Source organism: Emydura macquarii, unplaced genomic scaffold (assembly GCF_026122565.2).
Source record: "Emydura macquarii macquarii isolate MOO-44397 ecotype Brisbane River unplaced genomic scaffold, CSIRO-AGI_Emac_v2 contig_1644, whole genome shotgun sequence".
In the NCBI taxonomy this organism is placed as follows: Eukaryota; Metazoa; Chordata; order Testudines; family Chelidae; genus Emydura; species Emydura macquarii.
Window position 1 is genome coordinate 5977910 of NW_027131781.1, and position 17598 is coordinate 5995507.

At 45.3% G+C, this 17598-nt stretch overlaps 1 protein-coding gene across 2 annotated transcripts; it reads left to right on the forward strand.

Annotated features, from left to right (window-relative positions):
• The first annotated feature begins 127 nt into the window (after positions 1-127).
• On the forward strand, positions 128-17475 carry INTS14 (integrator complex subunit 14). 2 transcript variants are annotated; one of them, XM_067555549.1, is made up of 12 exons: positions 128-269; positions 2178-2437; positions 4375-4482; positions 6664-6819; positions 8187-8305; positions 8907-9049; positions 11751-11843; positions 13066-13210; positions 13471-13604; positions 13705-13823; positions 14203-14268; positions 16443-17475. In XM_067555549.1, the coding sequence occupies exons 2-12, from the start codon at positions 2216-2218 to the stop codon at positions 16692-16694; spliced, it is 1557 nt and encodes a 518-aa protein (XP_067411650.1). In that variant the 5' UTR covers positions 128-269; positions 2178-2215; the 3' UTR covers positions 16695-17475. The 2 variants fall into 2 exon arrangements, with proteins under 2 accessions (XP_067411650.1, XP_067411652.1); XM_067555551.1 differs by having other exon boundaries at positions 13069-13210.
• Positions 17476-17598: the final 123 nt, after the last annotated feature.

Sequence of the window (17598 nt, forward strand, 5' to 3'; positions counted from 1 at the left end):
CCTCTCCCCACTGAGCTCCCACACACAGCACCTCTCACCTCCCCCTACTGAGCCCCCCCGGCTCCCCGCTCTGCTCGGCCCGGCCCGGCCCGGCCCGGGGGGACACTTCCCCGGAGTCGGGCTGGGGCGAGGCCGGGCCGCTCTGTGCCCGGCCCTTGCGTTCTGCCGGCAGCGGCAGCCGGGGAAGGTTTCCGGGACCGGACGGGCTCATGGGAGCGGCGGCGGGGCCGGGCTCGGCACTGCACGCAGAGGCCGCGGCCTGCGGTGAGGTGAGCGGGCCGGGGGGGTTCGGCGGGAGCGGGCGGCAGCGCCCCGGACTGCAGCGGTGGGGCCGAGAGCGCCCCGGGCCCTGTCCCCCTAGCGCCTGCGGCCTCTGGCTGCCCCCCCCGGAGCCCCGGGACCCCAGTTCCTGCCTCCTCAGTGCCCCGCAGACCCGGCCGCTGCCCCCCGGAGCGCCTGCCCCTTCAGTCCTGGGACCCCAGACTGCCCCCCGGTGCCACCCGCCCCGACCCCTCTTCTCTACCTGTCCCGAGACCCCTAAACTTGCCCCCAGCACTCCCTGCCCCCACCAACTGACCCCCCCCCAAATCTGCCCCCGTGATCTCTGCCACCAAATTTAGCTCCCCCCAGCCCCAAGACCCCCCAAACGTGTGTCCCCTTCCCCCAAACCTCACCAAACCCTGCTCCTCCACAAGCTCCCCGGCCCCCAAGAGTCCCCCAAACCTGCCCCCCCCCTTAGCCATCAGCCTCTGTCAGCTCCTTGGGACCTCAAACCCTGCCTCCCACTAGCACCGAGATCCCCCAAACCTGTCCCCACCCGCCTCTCTCAGCTCTCACTGTCCCTGCAATCCTGAATCCTTCTCCCAGCAGTCCTGGGACACCAGAATCTGCCCAGCTCAGTCCTTGCCGCTTCAGGATTCCTGAATCTTGTACCCTCGCCCTGGGATACTGCCAAAACCTACCCTCCCTGGCCCCCTCAACATTGGGTTCCCTCAAATCCTGATCCCTCAGTTCTGGGATCGATCCCCTTTAGCCCTCCCTGCTCCCCCCATGAATCCTGTTTCCCCTCAGCCATCCCAGCTCTGGGACTCTTTTAATAGTGGCCAACACCTCAGTCCCAGGACTCCTGAATATCTGCCCTTTCTGCTGTCCCAGTCCTGCCTTCCCAAAACTGTATCTCCCTTTCTAGCTAACCTCCCCCCCTCCTTGGGCACACACATTTATCTCCCTCTGAAAATTCCAGGTCCTTTCTTGCTAGACCCTTTAAACACATAGCCCAGGACATCACAAATCCTCACCCCACCAGCACTAGTCATTATCCCACCATCTCAACCCAGCTCTAGTGCATCTCCTACTCTTGTCTACACATGGAATTATTCAGGAATATCTTGTCTGGAATAACTATTCCTGAATAACTCCATGTGTGGACACTGCTATTCTAGAATAGGAGTTTCTTGTTCCAGTTTAGCTAAATCCCTGTTTAAGCCATATGATTAGCTGATTTTGGGGTGTAGCTGGCTGTTTCCTTTGGGAGGAGAAATTGCTGATGTAGTTGGGTGGGTCTTTGATGCAATCCAGTTAATTTACAAGAATGTACATAAAGTCCTGTTTCCCTGAACACAGGAGGACTCAAACAGTAGGAGACAGTTTCTTTGATCACAGTTCCAAACCTTTTACCAGCCATCAGTCTTCCCAGAAGCCCACTACAAGTGCTTTTCTCGGGGGTATCCTTGCTGCCTTGTTTGGGTGCTTTTGTGGTGTTTCTGCTTCTTCTTCTCCTCTCTCTCTGCTCTATCCAACAGCACTCAGCAGCCTGCTTTTACAAACCCCTTGGACCACATGGCCCAGTTTGGATTAAGCTAAACCGGTGCAAGGCGCTCTTCTCCAGAATAAGAGTGTACATGCATGAAGTTATTCAGGAATAGCCATTGCGCTTTAAATTCACACCCTTTAATCCATATTAACTTTAAAGTATTAAAGTATAGGCAAGCCCTGATCTCCAGCTATCCCTCATATCCTAGTCTCAGGGCACTTTACAGGTTTAAGTATGTAAAAGTCCTAATATGTTGTTAATGCTACAGCCTGACATAGAACCATTCTGTAGGGTAGGACAGGGCATGTGTTTCTCTTTAAGTGTGCTGGGATAATCACTCTATAGAGCTTTTTCCCCGTTGCAGTGAATCCCTCTTCTTGGTAACGTAGAGAAAGGATCATCATGCCAACTGTGGTGGTTATGGATGTGTCGCTCTCTATGACCCGACCTGTGTCTGTGGAGGGCTCTGAAGAATATCAGCGGAAACACCTGGCTGTCCATGGATTGACCATGTTGTTTGAGCACATGGCCACCAATTATAAACTTGAGTTTACAGCCTTGGTGGTATTCTCATCACTTTGGGAACTAATGGTTCCCTTTACGAGAGACTACAACACACTTCAGGTATGCTTATAAAGAACACACTGGGATCAGCCAGTCACTAGTCTTCAAAATATTGTGGTTTTCATGGTTGTAATGAAACCTTACCCTTCCAATCTGAGGATCTCATATCATTTTATGCATTATTAATTAAGCCTCACAACAACCCTGTGAAGTAGGTGGTATCCCTATTTTACAAATGGGGAAACTGAGGCAGGGAAAAGTTGCATTTTATAATTAGACAGGTCAGTGGTAGTGCTGCCAGTAAAGTCTGAGCACCCAGAACTGTGCTGGGTAGCTTACAAAAAACAAGTAAAGAGACACTTCCTGCCCTGAAGAGTTTACAGTCTAAATCCAGATGTCACCCAACAAGTAGGTAAGGAAGTCACAGGTGGGGATTAAGAGAAGTCATTCAAAGGAGATCATGGGGCTGCATAGTGGAGGCATGTCCACACACTGATGGTTTTGTGACTTCCCTGCTTTGTGTGAGAGTTTTGACGTGATCTTCAGAGGTGACACAGCAGAAGGAAGCTCAGGAAGGGTTTTGAATAAAGTGGACAGGTTTAGAGAATGCGTTTTGTGCTTGGAGTAACATGGAAACAAGGTGAGAGGGGGAAAAGTGACTAAGGATGCTTTAGGCCTGATGTGATTGGCAGAGTGGAGGGAGGTGGGGAGAACATGGAAGGGAGATAAAATCTGAGAGAGCTTGGGCCTGAACGGGTGTGGGGTGTTGAAAGCCTTTGACCCTAATGGGAGTTGTATCCATGTATCTGAGGGTCAAATTTGTAAGTGTGAAAATTACAGAAGCTTGTCAGTGCTTTAAAAGAGACTGGACAGGGCATGTTTCATGTTGCTTGATTATGTTACGTATGTTGCTAAGACCAAATTCCTCTTGCTGTTTTCTACCACATTCTCATTGCTGCAATTTATATTTTGAGGAGTGGCCATAGGGAAATCTCCTATCCAGGCTAAATGTCCAACCAAGTTGCTCTAGCTTGTACTTCTGTATGTGTTTTGGAGTGTCACACACTTTGTGGTGCTTTTTTGATCCCATATAAAATTCTCCTTTTAGGGAGAAAGGATAGTTTTATGGTTAAAGACAGGATATGGTTGCTAAAGTCTTAGATTCTGTTACTCCCTCTGCCACTGATTTCCTGCATGGCAGGCTCTTGGGCAAACTCTCTGTGGCTCAGTTCCCACATCTATAAAATGGGTATAAAATTACTGACCCACCTCAGAGGTGTGTTGTGAGGCTTTATTATTTAAGGTCATATTGTGATACCAACAAATAGTGCCTTTTAAAGCAGCAACCATGTTCCCACTGACTTCAGCGTGTCAATTTGGGGAATAAAGTACTACTCAATGTGAGTAAAGGAGCTTTTAATGGTTGTAAAGTATTTAGAGATTTTTGGATGGAAGGTGCTATAGAAAGGTAAATGATTATTATTTCACATATGTTCTGGGGGTTGAAAGGTCAGACCAATGGGAGAAGATATTTTGTTTTACTTGAGGGAATAGCATAATTTCAGGTATTGACTTTAGTGGTCTGAGGAGACCTGCAAAGGATTTTTTTAAAAAACAGGTTTGTGGCCTATGTGGATCAGAATTCCTTCCCTCTCAGCTTTTACTCTCAGTCAGTGAGGTCAGAATTTCACTTGTTCTCCAGTTAATATATGGTTTTCCAGGCTTTGATTTCTAATATAAAGGCAATCAGAAAAACACTTAACAAAACTTATCAAACCTCAGTTCTTTCAGGCTTGCTTTCTACATCCTAAAAAAGGGCATAAGCCCAATTTTTAAAAAGCTTTGCAGATCATCCTTAAGAATACAACCCTTCCCTAATAAAGATACAATGAGAAGGGAAGGTATTTATGAATTACTTCCTGGTTTTGAATACGCTCCATATGCTCCCTGATAACAATTCTCTACCCAGGTAGGATAACGTAATTTTTTCTTTACAGGAAGCCCTAAGTAACATGGATGATTATGACAAAACATGCTTAGAATCGGCACTGCTTGGGGTTTGTAATGTTGTGCAACAGGAATGGGGGGCTGCGATTCCCTGCCAGGTAATGAATGCTTACTGCCTTTGCCTGTTCTCAGAATCCAGCTTGCAGTATTTGGTGAATACTATAAACTGCAGATTATCAGTTGAACGTATTTGGTTGGCCATTATGGCAACAAAAAACTTCAGCCCCAATAAAATACTCAGCAGCAACATTTGGGCTAATTTCTGCCATCTCTGGCCCAGGTGCAGTGTTGTGGTAGAAATAAATGTTTGAGGGCCTCTTTCAGTACTCATCTTCCTAATGTATCTACATGTTACAAAATAGAACAGTTCCCTAGCAATCTTAGAGCATTTCTGGGAGGCTTGGTTTATGCTCCTGCCTGCATTCCACAGTCCCAGGGAGCCACAGTCAACAGGTAAAGGGCATGGCCAAGTACAGAGCAGCACCTGCTGGTGTCTGGGCCCAGCAGCGTCCCTGATCTAAAGCAGTTGTAAGGACTACTGCTGAATGTGTTCTCTCTCTGATCCTCAAGCCCCATTGAGCCATTGTGCCTGGCATCTGCTGTGCTCAGGTAGGACTCAAAACTTCCACTGGGCCGTTACAGCTCTGGGCCCGGTTTCCTTTCCAGTGCAGTGCTCCTTCTTGGGTAAAAAAAAACTTGAATTTGGCCCTCATTTTTCCAAGACGCTAATAGCCAGTTGCTGCTTGGGTTACAATTTGCTTTCACTGATTTTGCAGCTCAGTGGACTGTGACCACCTGTAATACAGCCGTCAGAAAGGCCCTTGAAAAAAACAGACATCAGAACCAAACAGAAAGATGTAAAAATCAAGCATATATTGGATGATCTCTTATTTACACAATGTGTGCCATTGTGCTGACACATCCGGTTATTAGAGGATGAAAGGCCCTGGGAAATATGCAAAATCTTGTAACAGTAAGGCAGGTTATTTTCAAGAGAGCAAACACAAGCACTAATGAGACTATGAAAATGACAGGTGTGTTGAGGAAAAGGGAAAAATAAAAAGTATGTGTTATTTCACCTGTTAAAACATGGATTCTAAATCTGGATGGAAAGAATGAATGCTTAGTTTCAGTTGGATTTGGTATTCCTCACTTACTGGCCAAAACTGTTGTTTATTGGTGCACAGCACCACTGCACAGCTGCCATGTTCCATCCCAGAAATGGCTGCATTTCAGTGGAGTGCAAACAAATCCAGAACAAGTGATTTTATTTAACCTTATACAGTAGTACAATTTTTTAAAATAGTTTTTAAATAGTTTTTGGGATCCATCTGGATGAAAAATATCACATTAGTGCCTTAATGCTGCTGCTGAAAAACCAGGAAGGGTTGAGAGAGGCTGTAATAGTTAGCAAAGGTCTGGGACTGACGTACCTGACAGATATTTTCTTTTTTATGGCCTGTATTGGCTTCAGTGGGAATTGGGTTGGCCCCTAAGTTCTGCAGAGTGATGATAAGAAGTTGCACTCTTCTAGCATTTTTCATCTGAGGCCTGGTCTACACTGCGTGGCTCAATCAATGTAAGGTATGCAAGTCAGGTTACAAAAGTAACGTAACTGACATTGATGTACCTTGCATCCAGTAGCCACGCTGTCTTAACTAAGCTCTCCTGTTGACATAGCTTATGCTTCTCCTTCTGATGGAGTACTGGAGTCAAGGGGAGAAACGCTTGGCAATTGATTGAGCATGTCTTCACCAGAGCTGCTCAATTGATGCTTCTGCGTGCAGCCCAGTTTAGACATGCCCTGAGGTTCTTGAGTCCCCCAGCAGTTGTATGTCCTTAGGACAGTGTAGATTCTACACTGAAAGGGTGTGTGGCTTTTTAAAACTCAAAAACATACTTATAATTGTTACTGTGTTCATTAGTTGTAAGGTATGATTATGGCTTATAAAAATAAATCCTAGCCTTTATTTCCTTCATTAAATTTTAAAATATAGATATGTCTGTATATTATGTAGAGTATTTAATTTTTAATGGTTAGTTGCTTAAATATACAATTTACATGCAAACCTTGCATGAGTAATCCTTATATAATTAATTCATTGCAAGAAAGGACTGCTCATGTGAGTAGGGATTTTCAGGACTAAGCCCTGTGTGGTCCCAATGGGACTATTGACATAAGTAGAGCTAAGCACAGGAATGCGTGTTTGCAGGATTGGGGCAGGTGAAGAAATGTGTTTAGTTGAAAATGCTAACATATCCTTTTCTGTGTGCACTAGGTTGTTCTAGTTACTGATGGCTGTTTAGGGATTGGCAGAGGCTCTCTGCGGCACTCCTTAGCTACTTGCAACCAGCGAAATGAAAGCAACCGATTTCCACTGCCTTTCCCCTTCCCATCAAAGTTATACATCATGTGCATGGCTAATCTAGAAGAGGTGACTCCTTTAACAAATTCTTGCTGGTTTTGTTACACTGGGTGATTGTTGTTTTTACAGGATCACATATTCTCCCCAAGATTTATTCTAATAATCTGGTGGTGAAGTGTTTGGTTTTAGTGATAACTGGGTCACATTCAGCTACAGTATATGTAAGTTAATTGTACAAAGTTCATACCCTGAGAGATGTAGATAAGTGGACCTAAGTCCTGGTATAGACACCGCTAGGTCAACGGAAGAATTCTACTATCTAGTTACCACCTCTTGGAGGGGTGGATTAACTACAGCAACAGAAAAACCCCTTCCATCACTGTAGCATGTGTCTATGCTTTGTCACTACAGCTGCAGCACTATAGCTGCAGTGTAGACATCTGCAGTATAGACGTAGCCTACATAATCCTCTGAGGAAAGGCACTATAGAAATACAAAGTATTACGTCATCAAAGGCACTTCTGCGCTCTTGAAGACTGAGAACCCCTGTGAATGTATTTATCTTAACAAAGAAAAGGTTAAAGGGTGATCTGATCACAGTTTATAAGTTCAGTACCTAGCTGGGGAACAAATATTTGCTAATGGGCTCTTTAGTCGAGCAGACCAAAGTGTAACATGATCCAGTGTCTGGAAGTTGAAGCTAGACAAATTCAGACTGGAGGTAAGGTGTACATTTTTACGAAGTAATTAACCATTGGAACAATTTGCCAAGGATCGTGATGGATTCTCCATCGCTGATCATTTTTAAATCTAGATTGGATGTTTTTCTAAAAGCTCTTCTCTAGGAATTATTTTGGGGAAGTCCTATGGCCTGCGTTATACAGGAGGTCAGGCTAGATGATCACAATGGTCCCTTTTGGCTTTTGAATCTATGAATATAAGAGCTTGAAGCTAGCTCTGATTTGGTAAAACAACGTACGATGAAACCCAGGATGGGGGCAACCTTCTGGGCAAATAATACATGTTACATCAGGAGTAAACCTCTTGTGGGGAAGAAATGTTAGCTTCTTTAGAAATTAGCAAGATTATGTTGTCCGGATTATTTTTTTTAAATTAATTTAGAGCTTGTCTACACTTGAAACAGTACAGCAGCACAGACGGGAAAGGTTCTCCCATTAGCATAGGTAATCCATTTCACTGAGAGGCTGTAGCTACGTCTCCCTAGCACTGTGTACATGGGGATGTGGGTTGATTTAACGCTGCTCAGTGGGTGTGGATTTTTCAAACCCCTGATGTGCAAACCAACCTAATTTTCTAGTGTAGACCAGTCCTCAGCCTTTTACCCTCATTTGCATATATTTTCTTTAAAAGAGTCTAATGCATCTTCTGTTCTTACGCTATTTTTTTTTAAAGGTATAATTTCTTTTTTTGTGCAGCTCCAGAGCTCAGATTCTTTAGATTGTCTGGAACGACTTGTAGATTTAAATAATGGAGAGGGACAGATTTTTACCATTGATGGACCCCTTTGCTTGAAGAATGTACAGTCCATGTTCGGGTTAGTATTTTTGTAACTAGCATGACTCTCTGAAGGTTTTCAGTTAACATCTGTAAAGAAAACAAAGGAGCATAATGCAATACATTTTGTTTTGTTTTTAATTTATAAGTTTCTTTTCCTTTCCTAGTCCGATATGTTGACTCCTATTGATTTATCATTGACCTTGATTGGTTAAGGCTGATATGTATTTTGTTTACTCTCTAATTAAAAAGAGTAACATCAATATCTACAGATATTTTCCTTTTGTCAGTGATTTGGCAACTTGAAATGTTAAATTGGGTCTTAAGGAACTGCTATTAATTTGCCATAAATGTCTCAATATATCGTGTATGCAGTGTTGTTGTAGCCATGTTGGTCCCAGGATATTAGAGAGACAAGGTGGGTGAGGCAATATCTTTTACTGGATATTACCTCACCCACCTTCTCTCTAATTTATCGTAGCATTTCATAATTTGACAGTGCTAGGACTAGTGAGTTGGCTGAAAGTTTTTGTAAAAAATCAGTCTTGGGAGCTCAGTTAGCGCACTTAAACAAGCTTACATAACTTATTTTCAATTGATTTGTGTTGCTTTTTCCCTAATAATAAATGATCATGTTCTAGAAAACTAATAGACCTGGCTTATACACCATTCCATGCTGTTCTCAAATGTGGTCACTTAACATCTGATGTGCAAGTATTTCCCAGACCAGAACCTTTCATTATAGATGAGGAAATAGATCCCAACCCTAAAGCAATTAATACAGGTAACAAATGTTTGTTTGTTTTTTAAACTTGAGTCATGTTAACTTTTTATTTTTCTATTGACATTGCCTACCCTGCATAATGACTGTTCCCTCCACTTTCTCTCTGATCTGAGGAGAATGGAATACAGTCTCCAATAACATTGCAATGGCCAGCTACATCTGCCATCCGAGGGTGAGGTTCTCTCCCTTTTCTGGCCCCCATGTACCTAGCAAATGGGCTGGTGTGGTGTGGAAGGATTTTTAAAATCTCAGCTGTGGCCAGCTGAGAATCCCCACAGTGCACGAGGTGAGGATGACACTGTGGGCTGTCTTCCAAGGACCCCCTTGCAAGCCTGATGCAGAGGGTGGCAGGGTCATACTGGGGCTAGGGGCTGCCACACGTAATTCTGCTGAGATTCTAGCTGCCCGTGTACAGGCTGTGGCGGGCAGCCTGATGAAATGTAGGCACCACTCAGAGCTATCTAAACGAGGACTGCTTTGACCCACGGAACAGCCCAGAATTGGGAGGGTGCACAGATGTCGTCAAGCCACCATAGCACCCCTGGGCCATGGGTTCTGGCTGTGTCTCTTAGAGGTAGGCTGGCTGCTTCAGGACATGGAGACTTTCACTTCTAGGACACTAATCTGGAATCAGTCCAGTTTGGAGGTGAGCAGAAGTCATTATCCTCTAATGGGTGCTCAGTGGCAAATGGGCTGGTGAAGTCAGGGCAGTTCTTATTAGAGTTGCCTGCATCACAACCTCCCCACCCACAGCTCAGTTAGAACTAATTGGCACCTTTGTTGCCAGCCTCAGCAGAGAAATCAAGGATGTTCCCACCATATTGGAACCCAGAGATAGCTTGCGTTGCCCTTACCTATATCTTCACTCTCCAGTCTGGCACCTCTCACCACCCCTACATTGACTTTAAAAACAACTGCAGAGTGCAACTTTCCTCATTCATCCCAGAGACTGAAGTCTCGCCTGAGAAGAGGGGATCTGTTCTGTCACTGATACATACACACAATGCGTAAACAAGTGAAAGCACATCAAGGAGAGAATACGCTCTGCAATATTTGCAGATATGACCTGCTGAATGAAGGTTTACTTGGTATTAGTGCCTGGTTAAAGAATTTTGAAGTGCTATGCACTATGGAAATTGCATCCTTCCTTCATTTAAATTTGGCCCTGCTCCCTTCCCCCCCATGACAGAGGGACAGCCGACCAACACTGAGCAGCACTGCAACCCCATGTGCCAGGTTGCAGTGCAGTCAATCAAATCCAGTGGGCGGGGACCCCCCTGAGATGGGGCACTGTGCAAATGCACTGAGTGAACATGGGTTAATTCAGGCCTGCTTGTTGTATCAAAGTAACCTTCACTCCTCAGTAGAGCACTTGGCCTTGTGTGCTTTTGTTTTCATTCTTTGCAATTTGCCAGTAGAGTGCTGTGGTAGGTTACTCTGTGTGGTAACTTGCTTTCCTGAGAGGTGTCTTAAACAATATCTGGCTCTATTGGATTGTTCATCAAAAAGTGTGTTCTTTCCAAAAACTGCTGGGCACACAATTCAGGTTAAATTATTCTAATAAATGAAGTAGGAACTCTGAAATTAATGCCATCCAAGTTTTCTTGATTTTTCAGCTGCAAGAGAAACCTATCTGGAGTGGGGTACACTGTAATTACACATTTTATTTGGATCTACACTGAATTTGGACTGGTATCACTCAAATAAAAATTGATGTAAGCATGGGGAAACAATGCAGCTGAATGAAATCTGGGGAAATGTAACTTATCCAAACAAGAGGACTTTTCATTGTATTTAATATATGTTGGTGGATCTCCTGTCCTTTCAGATAAGGGAATTTGGTATAAAGAAGATTCCACTCTACATCGATTAAAATACACCTTTCAATATGCTCAGTCAGCCATTGAATGCCTTTGTGGGTATAATTAAGCAGTATGTTATTTAGCTATGGAAAGCATCAATGTTAACGGTCGTTCAGTCGGATTCTTTGCAACAGAGCAGAGGGGCTGTCAGGTTCTCTGGTTTTTAGCTTCAGCACAAGTTAGAATATCCTAAGAACTCCTCTAACTTGTGCCAGGTGGGTATAGTCTCGGAAGGACCGTGTGCAAGATGGGCATAATCAGAGTATCGTGCTCTGTCTACTCCCCTTCCTTGCCCTCTGCGTCAGGAGCTCTGGCGCTAGAGGTGTAGAAGGCAGCTATCCTGGCTTTACATCTGCCAGGGACACGCCACACTGGAGCTGTCCCTGGATGGGGCGTTTGTGTCAGCTGAGTAGTGCAAAGGAGTGGATCAGGCCAGATGGTCTGTCCCTTTGTTCTCAAAGATGACTGGGTATTTCTTTCCTGGGGAAGAATCGATCCGATCTGAGCAAAGTGTTGGGTACAGTGAACAACAGCCTGGTGTATAGCGATGTATTTCATCAGTACACACACCAGAGTCTGCCTGTTACTGCTGCTTTTCAACTGCCCGTCTTAAAGTTCCATCATTATTGTATAGTTAGTACATATTTGTATTATGGTAGCACCATGAGGCCCCAGGGAAGATTGAGTCCCCGTTGCGCAAAATGCTGTAGGTATATATGGTCCATGCTCCAAAAAGCTTACAGACTAAGAAGGAATGTTGACGTTTTGATGTTAAATTTAACATGAATAAATCCTCAGCTGTTTCCAGGACTGACTTGAGACTGTGTCTTTTTTTGCAGATCTGGAAATAGTTGGTTTTATAGATATAGCTGATATTTCTAGCCCGCCTGTGTTATCTAGACACTTGGTGCTGCCCATAGCACTCAACAAAGGTGAGCCGTTTTTGTTTCTAATTGTCATATTGCCCTGTTTGGAATTGGCACAGTTTTCCATCCTATGGCTTTGCTGCTGGTACATTAGAGCCAGACATTCTGAAGTCTCGTCATTTGGAGAACATTTTTTGATGATCACATTAAAATTAAAATCTTAAAACAAGCTCTCTACCGTTCCTAAAAAAAAAAATCGTCTTAAAAGCCCATCTGTTCATAAAACAACACAGTTAATAAAAGGGACAGTGTCCCTTTCTGAACTTAGAACTAAAAACTTTCTGAACTTAGAGCTAAAAATAATTATAGGCCAGGAATCAAGCTGAATGTTTAATTTGTATTTTTATCTGCTTGTAACGATTGTTATTTTTTTAATGGCCTTTGTAACAGAGCTGGTATGCAGTGTGGTTGTAGCTTTGTCTGCCCCAGGATATTAGAGAGACAAGGTGGGTGAGGTAATATCTTTTACTGGCCCAACTACTGTTAGTGAGAGAGAAAAGCTTGTGTGTGGCTTGAAAGCTTGTCGCTTTCACCAACAGAAGTTGGTCCAACAGACCTTGGCAAAATCTGAAAGGACCAAGTCTGCTGTGAATGGGTTTTTGGCTCTGTGTGTTAGCACCCTTTTGTGCCACACCTTTCCTCCCTGCGGGAGCCACGTCCTGATGACGCCTAAATCTCAGTTGCTCATGACAACAAAGAGTCGTGAAGGGAGGGTTCAGGGCACCCTGTGTAAAAGGGGTCACTTGCAACCAGCACTGTGTTGGCGCCTCGTATTTTAGTCTGGTTTTCCCAAAGGTGAAATTTCACTTGAACTGAGGCCAGTGCAACTCTTCAGAAACTGTGTTCTGTGAGGAGGCGAACACTAGAACAACACATGAGGCAGTGCCTCTTTCGCCACCCAACCCGTATGCCCAGGCATTTCATCTGGCAGCTGTTAGTCCCACTGGTCACTGGAGGCTTAATGCGAAGGATCAGACAGGAGGCTGATGTTGTCCAGAAACCACAGCATTGAAATATCTCAAGTCTTCAAAGTGCCAGGGGCCTTGGAGAATTGGAGCCTTCCTGAAGAGAGGAGAAGGTGCTGTGTGCGAGTGGGTTGATGACAGGTGGCTGTTTCTGGGTGACTTGCTGGCAGAGGTTGTAAGGTGCCAAGTGTGATGGAAAACAAAGCAGCACAAGTGAGCGTGAATCTCGCTCTCGTTTTTGTTCTGTTTCCTTTTTTGCACAGAAGGTGATGAGGTGGGTCCGGGGATCACTGATGACACTGAAGATGAGAATTCAGCTAATCAGATTGCTGGCAAAATACCCAACTTCTGTGTGCTGCTTCATGGGAGCCTGAAAGTGGAAGGCATGGTGGCCATTGTTCAGTTAGGGTATGGAGGCGCATTTCTCTTTGAAAAGTCCCGTCCCCCCCTTTTTTTTGGGGGTAATGCTTTGGGAGCAGTCATCCCAAACACTGCATGCCAAGCTGAGAGCCCCAGATGGCTTGACAAGAATGTTTCTTTTTATTGTGACTCTGCACCTGTGGTGTAAATCATGAAAGCAAGATCCCCACGGCCGCGAGGGTGGGAGGTGAACTGTAGATGTGAGGAATGGACTGTTTTCAGCCTTAGCAGTCTGCTCTTTTCTTTAGGCCTGAATGGCATGGCATGCTGTACTCCCAAGCTGATAGTAAGAAGAAATCAAACCTCATGATGTCTCTCTTTGAACCTGCTCCTGAGCCCCTGCCTTGGCTAGGAAAAATGGCACAGCTTGGGCCTATTTCAGGTAGTAACCAAACTGATTTGAAAGTTTCTCGTGCATTTAATATGTTCTGTGTCAATGCCCTTGCCAAATCTAATTCTTAAAAAGCTTTATTTTCTTTCAGATGCTAAAGAAAATCCTTATGGTGAAGATGACAATAAAAGCCCTTTCCCCTTGCAGCCCAAAAACAAGCGCAGCTATGCACAGAACGTCACTGTGTGGATCAAACCAAGTGGCCTCCAGGTAGCAACGCAGTGGCCTTGGTGCTCTTGCACAGTTCAGTATCAATGCTTTGAAAGGGTCCATCTTACTCTGGGCCACTAGAAGAATGGTCTATTCCTGTCACTTCCATCTGGTGTCATTTTTTTCCTTTAGTTCGTATTATAGCTTCCTCTTTGAAGTGTCATAATTAAAACACAATGGCACATATGGTTTGTTCAATGAAAGCTGTGCCTGGCATCTGGGTTAGTGTAGTGACCATTTGTGTGATAGCCTGGGTCAGCTCCATAATCAGTGACTGATCACAGAGCCTGTGGGAATGATCAAGTGATTATTTCTCAGCATAATGGAGGATTCTTTCCTGCAGCCTTCCCAAAAGTTACATTTTTTTTCTTTTCTCCAGACTGATGTACAGAAGATCTTAAGAAACGCAAGAAAACTTCCTGAAAAAACTCAAACTTTCTATAAAGTGAGTAGCATGTTATGGGATTGCATGTGGCATGTGACTGTACTGATACAAGTTTGATCTATAGAGAGCATTTAATGATGAGGTTAATAATTATCCGCATGTTCTATCCAAAGAGCTTGTAGTGCTCTGCAAATGTTAATTCTCCACAGTCCTTCGTGAGGGAGGTAAATACTTGACCCATTTTACAGACTGGTAAAACTGTAGCCTGAAGTCCCCTGATCTAAGCTCCTCTGACATGGCAGCACATTGGGCTGAAGGGAGGGAGACCTAGGTTTGAGACTGAGTGACCCTTTGTGGTCCCTGCTGCTTGTGCTGGCAGAGGTCATGTGTAGCCCAGAAGTGGTGTACACAACCCAGCGGGAAGGGGAGGAATGGTGAGCACTTCAAACACCGCTTGCCAGCTGGACTCCAGAATGGATTGGAGAGCAGCGGGAGATCCAATCTCATCCTGCCTTCCCAGGCAGAAATGAAGGGCTGCTTTTGCAAAGCCGGTACTACTAGTACTGAGGGATCAAAGGGCATGGCAGAAAGGCGTGGGAGCACAGGTAGAGAGGAGCCTGTGCTCGGGTACCGAAGTGAACTAGTACTGTGTTTTCCACCTCTGATTAGGGCTCTACCAAATTCATGGGCATGAACAATGCATCAGGGAGTGTGAAATCTGATCTCCCCGTGATATCTGCTTGTTGTAGGGGCGGGGCTGGGCTGGGGAGGGACAGGACTTCTTCTTCCCCTGCAGGGACCTCTGCCCCTCCCCTACTGCAGCTGGGAGAGGTTCTCCAGGGTGGGTCTGACTCGCCCCGAGGGTGGCCCCTGCAGGGGAAGAGGAAGTCCTGTCCCTTCCCATCATGCCCTGCAGGACTAGCAGCTGGAGGCCCCCAGCCCTGGTCCCCCCTGGCTCTAGGCCCAGTGCTTTGGAGTTAATGGGGCCTTGGGCTGACTGTGTATGCGGTGGGGGACGACGGACCACCGTACCCATCCGTTTGCCTCCTTGACAATGGGGCCCTGGGCAGTCATCCACCCCTAAGGCTGGTCTTCCCCCTACCCCCAAAGTGACAACCCTCCATACCCTGTGACGCCCCACAACCCCCTGTTGGGTCAGAACCCCCACAGTTACACCACCTTGAAATTTCAGGTATAAACATGTGAAACCCTTAAACTGACTATTTTTAAAATCCGGTGACTGTGAAATTGACTAAAATGGACCATGAACTTGGTAGGGCATTATCTATGATGCGGAGTCGGCCAGAAACCCAATAAGCCAGATACAGTTAGCTACATTGCACCACTCTAAAACCAGACTATAACCATAATTCCTCCCACAAGCCTAGCAGCAATGTAAGCCCCCCAAGACCCCAACCGAGGTTTAGTATGTGCTATATAATCATGTACAAAGCCGTGGTCCATCTAAGACAATGGTTCCCAACCTGGGGGGTGGGACCCCCTTGGGGGGGGCGCCAAAGATTCCAGTGGATCCAAGAGGCTTCAGTAATACTGAGGTCATTTAGCCCCCTCGGCCCTGCACCGGCCAGGCGCCCGCCAGAGAGGAGCAGCTCTGAGCCGATGGGGGTCTGGAGCAGTCCCAGCCAATGCGCCAGAGCCCATCTCCATTACGCTCAGTCCATGGGGGATGGGAAGAGACAGGGCGTGGGGTGGCGGCTGCGCCAGGGAAGACTTCGCTTCTTACTTGGGTAAGAGCCATTTATTATTATGTAATTTAGTGTTTATGGCTGGTGAGGGGGTGGGGGCATGTGTTTTACCTAGTGGGGCTTTCACTTAAAAAGGGTGGGGAACCATGGATCTAAAAAAATCACTTTTTATAAATTCTGCTGGACAGATTGGCTGAAATAGAGCAATGACAAAGCACACCCTTCCACAAGCTGGAGGGCTATCTTCCAGGGTCCTGGAGCTGGGGTTGAGAGCTGATGTTGCACGTTGGGAGGGTGTTGTGGAACGCTAACACTGTTGGTGTGCTGTCCCTGCTGTCTCGAATCTAGCACCAGCACTGGAATTCACTCTTGTGCTGTCAGCAGCGGGGAAGCTTGCCAGAACTGTAGCCTGAGTCGTTCCCCACCCCCCCCCTCGTATCACCCTCCTGAGTGAACGAATTGGCCATGAATAAAATATCCTTTCAGAAGAATCAGGATGGCTTTAAATGGGCCTTTTCTCCCTTCCAGGAACTCAACCGTTTACGAAAGGCAGCCTTGGCTTTTGGGTTTTTGGACCTTTTAAAAGGCGTAGCGGATATGCTGGAAAGGGAGTGCACGCTGCTGCCTGATACAGCCCATCCCGATGCGGCATTTCAGCTTACACATGCTGCTCGGCAACTCAAAGCAGCAAGTAGTGGGACCTCTGAATATGCCGCCTATGACCATAACATCGCTCCACTGCAGACAGACTTCTCCAGTAGCAGCACGGAAAGAATATGAGATGCACTTTTTACAGCCTTCCGTACATTACTTTTAAGTCTCAAGTGGTCCAAATTTTCCTGTCATGTTTGTTTTCTGGGACCGACTCAACTATTGTTTGAAGAACCTTATCAATGCAAACAGGGTCTCTAAAACGATCTAGTTTCTTAATCTGGGACTAACTCACGTAGCTCTTAGTAGATTTAGAGTTTTACCTGGAAATTGTATTTTAAAATGCCTCATAGAAGTCTCAGAGTGAGAATGGAGGTTATACGATATGATTATTAAGGTGTGTGAGGAGAGATGAGGAAAATGCTGTCATACGCAGTGGAGTGGTGCCATGGACTGGTGCCAGTGATTTACAACTATTTACCACCACCACCACCCCTTTTTTTTCTGCGAACCATCATCAGGTAACCCTAAACATGACCCATAACAATTAGACTGGTGCACAAAAGTATTGTGTAAAACTTTTCTCCAAAAAGAGGCAGGTGTTATCATTTAGAGCCTGGCTTTTAAAAATGTCAACTATGCAACTTGACTTGCCCAGTCAAAGACTGGGTGCGTGCATCCTGCATGTGATTAGATGTGTAGCTGGCCATTTCTGGGTGCTGTCACTAACTGCATTCCCAACTTTACATTTTGAAAGGCAGGCCTTAAATCTTTAAAGTTACTAAAGTTTCAGGGTATCTCATTTGCCTCATGATATTCATATTTGAGAAAGTAATTTGCGTTCTAGGAAGAGAAAAGTTGATTTTTTAAAAATATTGTACGATACACATTAATAAAGACTAACTTTTTATGGAAGCTTCCAGTGTTTTTGTTTCAAAAGAACTGACATGGCTGGTCAGCATTACAGAGGCTTAAACCTTCATCAGGCCACTGCTTTACGTCCGAACTTTCCATCATGAAGGTCAGGTAACAA

Coding starts and splice junctions, on each gene's coding strand:
- INTS14 (XM_067555549.1), top strand. CDS start 2,216: ATGCCAACTGTGGTGGTTATGGATGTGTCGCTCTCTATGACCCGACCT. Junction 13,211..13,470: donor GTGGCCATTGTTCAGTTAGG/GTATGGAGGCGC, acceptor TCTTTTCTTTAG/GCCTGAATGGCATGGCATGC. Junction 13,824..14,202: donor TCAAACCAAGTGGCCTCCAG/GTAGCAACGCAG, acceptor TCTTTTCTCCAG/ACTGATGTACAGAAGATCTT.